The sequence below is a fragment of the Anneissia japonica genome, unplaced genomic scaffold (assembly GCF_011630105.1).
Source record: "Anneissia japonica isolate Jap-2015-1 unplaced genomic scaffold, ASM1163010v1 scaffold234_len1672027_cov178, whole genome shotgun sequence".
NCBI classification, from domain to species: Eukaryota; Metazoa; Echinodermata; class Crinoidea; order Comatulida; family Comatulidae; genus Anneissia; species Anneissia japonica.
In genome coordinates, this window is record NW_022738761.1 from 465,212 (window position 1) to 474,351 (window position 9,140).

General features: G+C 34.5%; 1 protein-coding gene across 1 annotated transcript in view; it reads left to right on the top strand.

Annotated features, from left to right (window-relative positions):
• The window catches only part of LOC117117752 (terminal nucleotidyltransferase 4B-like), a 31,692-nt gene that overhangs the window by 18,582 nt on the left and 3,970 nt on the right, over positions 1-9,140 (top strand). Inside the window, exons 6-9 of the mRNA XM_033262166.1 lie at positions 2,256-2,396; positions 3,787-3,991; positions 6,868-6,988; positions 8,098-8,707. Of these exons, the coding sequence (XP_033118057.1) occupies positions 2,256-2,396; positions 3,787-3,991; positions 6,868-6,988; positions 8,098-8,707 (1,077 nt within the window). The remainder of the gene's footprint in view (positions 1-2,255; positions 2,397-3,786; positions 3,992-6,867; positions 6,989-8,097; positions 8,708-9,140) is intronic.

Genomic DNA, 9,140 nt, shown 5'->3' on the forward strand with positions numbered 1-9,140 from the left:
TAAAATTGTGTTACGATTGATTTCAAATGAGCATAATATTATCTGTGAACGGTCTAGAGCCATGAAACCTTTCATTCTAAGACAACTTTTTGTGCTGATTGCAGTTATGCAGTTTGTTAAAGGGATAACTTGTTTAATTAGTAAGATATTTTGTCCCAAAAATGGCCCAAGTGCAAGATTGTGCAATAAAATTGTGTTTACTATATTATTGATTTCAAATGAGCATGATATTATCCATGTACTGTCTAGACAGCCATGAAACCCTTCCATTCTAGGACAACTTTTTGTGCTGATTTCAGGTATGCAGTCTGTTAAAGGGATGCATTGCTTAATTAGTAAGATATTTTGCCTCAAAAATGGCCCAAGTGCTAAAATTGCGCAATAACATTGTGCGACTATATATTGATATATTTCAAATGAGCATAACATTAACAGTGTTCTGTTTAGAACCATGAAATCTATATTCTAGTACACATTTGTATGCTTATTTAATTCATGACATCTGTTAAGGGACAGAGTGGTTAGTTAGTATGATATTTTGCACCAAAAAATGGCTCAAGTGCAAGAATTGCATAGTAACATATATTTTTAATATGAGCACAATATTATCAGTGTACTACTGCCTATAGCCATAAAACCTTTAATTCTTGAAAAACTTTTGTGCTAATTTCAGTCACGTAGTCTGGTAAGGAACACAGTCTTTAATTAGTAAGATACTGTACCGACTCCAGAATTGTGAAATAACAGTGCTTTTCATCACCATTCTCGCACAAGAGCCACTTTTGGGGGCCCAATATCTTAATAATTAAACATTGTGTCCCTTACCACCAGAGTGCATGACTGAAATAAGCACAAAAGGTTGTTTTTGAAGTAAAAGTTTCATGGCTCTAGATAGTACAATATAAAATTTATGCTCATTTAAATTCAATGTCACACAATGTTATTGCTCGATTGTTGTTGCACTTGGGCCATTTTTGGGGCAAACTATCTTACTAACTATTCCATTAGTTAGTAAGGTAAAAGACTGTATCCCTTAACAAACTGCATGAATTAAATAAGTGTACAAATATGTACTAGAATTTAAGGTTATATGGTTCTGAACTGTACACTGTTAATGTTATACTCAGGTTTCACGGCTCTAGACAGTACACGGATAATATTATGCTCATTTGAAATCAACAGTAAATACAATTTTATTGCGCAATTCTTGAACTTGGGCCATTTTTGGGGGGACATATCTTACTAATGAAACACTATATCCCTTAACGAACGCACATAAAGTTGTTTTAGAATTATAAGTTTCAAGGGTCTAGGCAGATTATTTTTAATATTATCGTTATTCAAAAATTAATTTTATCAAATTTACGCACTGATACTGTCACAAATTGAAAAATATACCTCTTTTCAAATCGCTTTTTAAACATGAAGGGATAAAGACACCAAGCTGATATTTGGAACATCTGATCATCATATGTAAATTAATTAATAGTGCAAGTTTTAACAACAAGCGTACTTGCCCACAGGGTCAAAGGTCACCATTAAAATGAGGCATTTTTGTGCATTTTTTGTCCCGAATGACCTTTTGACCTACGATTACCCCCTAAAATGATAAGTTAAAAATCCGGAATTTTTTGTGGTGAAACATTTCCAACTATATATTAATAATTTGTTGCATAAGACCCATTTAATAACTGATTTGGGTATTTTAATGGGGTCTAAAAATGGAAAAAAAATTATGCAACCAAATAAATTAGGGTGTTTACGAACCAATATTTTCGTAACGGGGTCCGGTATACCAAAAGTCATGTCATATTCCTGTTCTACAGCCAAAAGTTAGTCTAGATATCAATTTTCAGTTAATTATCTTTATTCTATTTGAAGATATGGCTAATTGAAAATGCAACTTTACAAATATGTCATAATTGATAGCTAAATAGGGGTATGACCCTAAAATTTGAAATGGCCGTAACTTCTAAACGACTTGGAAGTCAAATTTTGGGTTTGTTCGTCAGACATGTTGGTGCACATTATATCCGAGTTTCAAGAAAATCTGAGACGGTACCCAGCCATGATTTTCTGAAAATTTGTTGAGTTGGCACGGAATGACCCAAGTACAAAAATTATAGAACTACAATTTTATTGACTTGTTTATGTATTCATGAGATTAAGACAAGGTAAGATTGCATTAAAATGCAAACTTATTTTATACTGTAAAGAAATTATAGTAATACTGTATTTTAATTTTTTTTGTACAGGAATCTTTGCAGATCTTTCCCAGCCTTAAATATCTTGTGATAGTTTTGAAGCAGTTTCTATTGCAGCGCGACTTAAATGAAGCATGGACCGGTGGAATCAGCTCTTACAGTCTCATACTCATGGTAGTCAGCTTTCTACAGGTAAGAAATCCACCGTGAATTACCTGGCTACAACGTAGGACACATCCCGACACAATAAAGCATAGGGTCAGGACTGTGCGAGTTGAGCACAGATGTGATGAGTTGTCATAGAACTACATTGGGGACAGTTGCGTCATAGAATATGAAACATGTTTAATATTCTCGCAGTGGTCTAATAGAATAAATATTAAACATATTTAATATTCTCACAATTTAAGACTGTCCCCATAATAAGTCAGTCATGGGGTTGCATCATATGTGGCAAAGACAAGCCAAACCAGTCACTCGTCACAAATCGTGTTTCAGAGAAAATGGCCAAAATATGCTGGAATGTCAAATTAAAAAAAATCTATTTTATTGCACTAAACTAACCTTTACATATCTATACATCATTCTATGCTGTTATTTTCCCCATTTTAAAAGTTAAAACAACACTTTTTAAGGATTTAATGATCGTTTCTGCATGAGAAATGCCTGAAATCATAAACTTTGAAGGCTGATTTCTCATGTATTGTTCTTTAAACAGCTCTATGTTTAAACGCTTGTTACTTCATAAGGAAATGTCAGATTTGAATGGTTTTTTTACCATTTTATAGCTATTATTTTACTCTCTTACACTGTATTAATAACTCAAAATCGATTTTGCGACGAGTGACTGGTTTGGCTTGTCATTGCCACATATGTTGCTGTTGTAGTTGACTTGAAACACAATCTTTTCTTCTGGGCATAATATTCCATGTGTACCTGGCAATCATAAAGTATAGAATTTGTGCAATTTTTTTTTATAGTGATACAGAAAAACATGTTATTGCCACAGAACTATCGATGAGGTCAGGATGGAAATAAAATATCCTTATAGGCTTAGACAAACTGATGCTTCAAGATGAAGCTTACATTTGTTAATCTTCTTATTCTTGTATTTATATGTGATCTGAATAAAACCTAGCAATATCTTCTTTCTGTCAGACAAGTACTTGTTTTTTATGTAGTCTTTTGTGCCAGGCAAACATGTGACTTAGTCTGGATAATAGATGCTGTGTGGAGTATATAATATATAATTCATAGCGACATTACAGTCATTACTGATTAGAATATTTGTTTTGCATTCCTATTATTGAAGCACATAAAGAAAATATAAAATTTAAAATTGCTGAAAAAATTTTCCAGTCTGCCAGAGGCTGTCTAATTGCCTTGAGCAGACTCTTTTGTTTCTCTCCATGCAACTATATGTGTGGGTGCCTGGTAAACATTGATTAATTCTGGGTCTAGTGTAGATATTCTTTTATAAATGTATCCGTTTGATTCAAGTCCTGAGAGTTATATTTCTTAACAGTTCGGATACTACATGTAGATAATTAATTGATATTTTTATATTATTTTCCTTCTTTAGCAACATGCTCAGCCAGAACCCACCAACCTTGGTGTGTTACTGATAGAGTTCTTTGAGTTGTATGGCCTGCATTTTAACTACTTAAAAACTGGCATTCGAGTGACCAATGGAGGGAGCTACTTCTCCAAAGAGGAAATGCAACGTAATTCTACCAATGGACTTATGCCTTCCTTGCTGTGTATAGACGACCCTGTTAGCACTTCAGGTATGTTTTTCCTCTCACAATAATCTGTATTCATGTGCAAGAATTTGTGGTGATGCAGTATAGAAGTGGTTTCGTAGACCTGTAGTAGGCCTAAAGCCAGGTTTCCTTAAAATCGCTACACTGTCGCTACAGTGTTTCTAGTGCAATCATTGTACTGCATAGCAGTCCCTGCCACAAACGGGACGGCTCCCTGGTTTGACCAAACAATCAGCATCACTGAAAGCTGTTGGCGAAAGAGTGTAGCGATTGTATGGAAACCAATCTTTAGTATAGCTTACAACTGAAATGGTCCTGGTCGGATCCTGGTCCACATTATTTGTTTCTTTTTTATTTCTCTACATTGGGGATGGGCATAAAAATGGGTCAGACGGCATGCTGAAAGCTAATTACAAAACTTATGGGCGTCTTTGATGAAAATGTTTACAGTGTGCTTGTAAAAATTTTAATGCTCTATCCCACTTTAAGCTCAATTTAAAAAAAATATCCTTTTACAAGTGTTTGGCCATAACAACAAGGGTTTTGTAACTGAAAGGTTTTTAATTTATTTTCGGCCGCAAACAATTGCTTTGCACTGCAGTCCATACTGTGCCCACCTGCATTCTACGTGGAGAAACCTCAGCATTTACAGTACAACAAAACAAAAAGTTTGGATATTGACTTATGAAAATAAGTGACTGTAGACAATTGAAGTGACTGTTAAAAATATGCTATGAAACAGGATGGGAACCCTGGTTATGAAGTATCTGCATTGAAATTGGTCCGTGTTGAATTACATACAAGGTTAGGACTACACCACAGGGTGCAAAGAAAGTTGTACAATATATTACTCTAGTTCAACTAAATATTGAATGTTATGTTCCAGACAGAAATGATTATACTACTTACTTCACCTATGTTTTTTTTTTGGTAATTCAATGATTTTTCTTACAATGATGATGCTAAAAACAAGGTTATCCTCTTTGTATTTTGATAAATAATATTAGTCCTATATTATTGGATTGCATACATTTACATAAAAGTAGGATATCCAAAGTCCATGTGACCTGCCTAATTAATATGGTCATATTGACATCACATCATGACCATATATAGGTACATCATGACCATATATAGGCACATCATGACCATGATATATAGGCACATCATGACCATGATATATAGGCACATCATGACCATGATATATAGGCACATCATGACCATATATAGGCACATCATGACCATATATAGGCACATCATGACCATGATATATAGGCACATCATGACCATATATAGGCACATCATGACCATATAGTCACATCATGACCATATATACAGTACTGACTAGAGGACTTTCTACATTCCTCGCGTGGATCGTGCGTGTGTTTCACGAGTAAAAAGCGTGGACCATTATTCTGCGAGTGCTCAATTAACGCGTGAATGATTTTACTCGGCATACACCTGTCTCTTATACACATCTAGATGTGTATAAGAGACAGACACTTCCTGGTAAAAATCGGAACTTGCGGTCCACGAACGGTCACGTGGGCGGGTAAAGTTGTTTATTCACAATCTCTTACCATGCTCTTACTAAAGTTCCTTCACGACATATCCAAGCGTGCTGTTACGTAATCTGAATACACTCCTTTGTCTCTATTGTTATTAGTACGAGGAGTCTTTCAGGCGTGGTTGATTAATAGATTTTGAGTATAGAACAATAATTGCATGCAGTAGTTAATTTTAGAAAAAATAAAATCGTTTAAGTTTGTAATTCCCAAATAAAACAATCGTCTTATTATTATTTACGTAACCGTTGTCTGTTTTTATTAGACGTAGTAAGTCAACACATTCATCTTATAAATATTTCAAATACATCAATCAATTTGTGGAGTAAAGCTGTACAGTACCTTGGTGGTTAAAACACTTGCCTTCCAATGCCAAGGTCATGGATGAAATTCTTGTCATGTGATGAGATTTTTTTCTCCTGACAAAAAAAAGAAACAAAAAACACAACTAATTACTATCAAATTATTTGAAAAAAAACATGTGACATGCCTAAATATGGTCATGATGACATCACATCATGACCGTATATAGGCACATCATGACCATATATGTGCATACAACAGTTCAAGAAAATTTGATAGTATGGATAGAGCTTTAAAGCCAAATTGTCATTCTGAAATTTAAACGACCTCCGTGAATTGTGGCAAGTAGTTAATGAGTGTGGTTTAGTGAACTAATTAGATCGTATAAGGATGTAACCTGTGTTAAGCCATTAAGATAATAGCAGAATGCTGAATGCCAGTACAATTACAATGAATGAAATACATTAACCACACACACAAACTAACCTTGACCATCACAAACTGACTTGATTGATGGAATATTATTAGGTCAACTTTTTTAGTGTTCAGATTTGTGAAATCAATCAAGGAGACGGAGAGAATGCAAATATTGATTTTCAAATCAATATTTGCATTCTCTCCGTCTCCTTGCTTGATTTCACAACTCTGAACACAAAAAAATTAAGTTTTTTGTACAGTAAGCAATGAGTTTGTTTGTGGCACCCATATATAAGAGAAAAAGAATAATAATAATTTGCTTACCATTACTAGATGCATAAACAATTCCTTTACCATATTTTCTCCCCCCCCTTTTTTTTTATTAATAAATTAAAGGATTTTTATAGAAACAGTTCTGTTTTGATTTGTGTGTCATTGAAAATTTAATTTTATATTGTAATTGACATGAAAATGGCCATGTGTATAATGTTCTGAGCTGAGTTGTTTAAAGTGAGTAGCTAGTGTGGCAGGCCTTGGTAAAACTATTTCATTTGATTCCAACTGACAATTTCTATTGATGTTATTTATAAGAAATATTTATGTTTGGACTTGCAGGTGAAGATGCAGCTCGAAGTTGTTATGGGATATTTGAAGTGCGCCGCGCCTTTGATTATGCATACAAGGTTCTTACCAGAGCTGTCCTTCCTCATTTGGACCAGGAAAATAAAGGAAACAGGTAATCATGAGTCTGACCATGTTTTCATGTTGGCTTAGGGTTGCTTGAGTTAAAGATTATGTACTTAATGTTGGGACACACTTTATATCATTATTTGCTAAATGATATGAAATTATTTTTTAGTAGCTCAAGCAAAAAAAAATGTGGTATGCCCATAATTGGGTGTAGTATGACATCATCATGCCCATATATAGGCACATCACACAAATTTGTGCCTTAAACACTTCTTTAGACAAAAAGGAAAAGAAGTTCGATTGAATAATAAATTCATATTGTAATAAGAAGTAAACTATGACTGATGTAAATGTCAGTTGGATTATGTATTTTGGAGATCATGATGATTTGAGGCTAGCAATAGAAAGTGGAAGAGTTGTATACAGGAAGTATGCATGACATTTCCCTGTCTTACTGATTGACATTTTGGTTTGGTTAATTATTTCATTCAATTGGTTGAAATTGGAAAAAAGTGATTTTTTTTTCTCTGTATAGCCTGGGTTTCAATAGGCAGTAAACAGGGCTTGCCAGTGAGTTGAATCCAGCCTGTGAAGTACAGTAGATATAGGCATTTTCAAGTGTACTGTACTAAAAATAAGCACATTTTAGTTTTGAAAATGATAAGAAAATTTATTTAAAAATGAATATTGAAAACTAATCTCAATAATAATCATTAACCTTAGTGTATTCAAAATACTTTGAGGATTTTGGTAGTTTTTCTATTGGCCATTGTAATATGTAAAAAAGTAAGGGAGTGAATAGATTTTTTTCTCTCCTTAATACAATTTGATTTTGCATATCATAGCCACCTTCGACGAAGTTTTACTCAATTTTATCATTTAAAATTTGAACACATTTTTAAGATGACAGAAAAAAAAAACATGATTTTTGAGATTACCATTTCTGGTAATCATAAAGTTGTAACTTTTTAAAATCAATCTTGGACCTATCCAAGGTGGAACTGAGGTGGGTGTATACGTGGGCAGCAGCAATCACTTATTAGCCCAATCAAAATCAAAAAGACTTTTTAATACAGGTAAATAAAATTGAATTTAATGCATACATTTTCATGCATCAGATTTTAATTATTTGAGAACTTTTTTCATATTCCATAGCTACCTTGGAAGAATTATACGAGTTACCGATGAACTAGTTGAATATCGCAGTTGGATACACAAGAACTGGTGCCACAAGACAACTCCGTCAATTGTTCATGTGCCAAATCATGCAAGTTTTGCTGTAGGAACAACTTCGCGGCCTCACAGTTTTCACGCCGGATACAGTCACAGCCAGAATGAGAGAGATAGGTCACCTCGAATGTCAAAGACAAATGATAGGCTTAATCTGGAAACATCCCTGCGGAATGAAACACAGAAGCCAGCAACTCACAGACAGACTCACCCAGTTAGCCCACCACAACCAAAGTTCATTGACAAGGATGTTAGTAGTGATGTCGGAGATTACTCATCGTGTAATAACTCAGTGACTGGTAAATATGCAGGCTTGCATACCAATAGCAATAGGACTGAGCAGAGTCCAGGGGAGAGCAGTCATGTGAATAAAGCGGCACTTGCTGATGGGGTGCCTAATCAAAAGCTGCAACAAAATTCTCCGGCTTTGAAAAACAATAATAAAGTACTGCAGTCTGCCGGTCAGGACTCTGAATCAAGTTCCTCATTATCTCAATCGTCCACTCCAGAGATGATGTCTAGCTCCAGTGACACGGTAAGTATAAAAAGAAAAAAAAAACTAAGTCACTATGGACAATACACACTAGGTCAATACAGAGAAAATATCAAGGATATGTCTTATAATATGGGGTATCCGAGATGTATACCAGAGTTCGGGAGCAATCTTATTCCTATCTTAGTCTTTGGAATAAAAGCACTGGTAGCACTTTATAGACTAACTTGAATTATTTAATACACAAGCTTTAACCAGCAGTCTATGCAGGCTTCATCATGTGTAGTGATTTCTACCATTTATATTCAAACATAATCAACGAGCAAATGGTCATACATAGGATGTAATACTACTGATAAAGTAGAACCTCGTTTTTATGTACCCCAGTTATACGAACCCTCTGTTTTACGTACGCCTCGTTTCGACGATGACGTCATCAAAAACCCCGAAAATATTCAAAACAAACGGCCCTTTT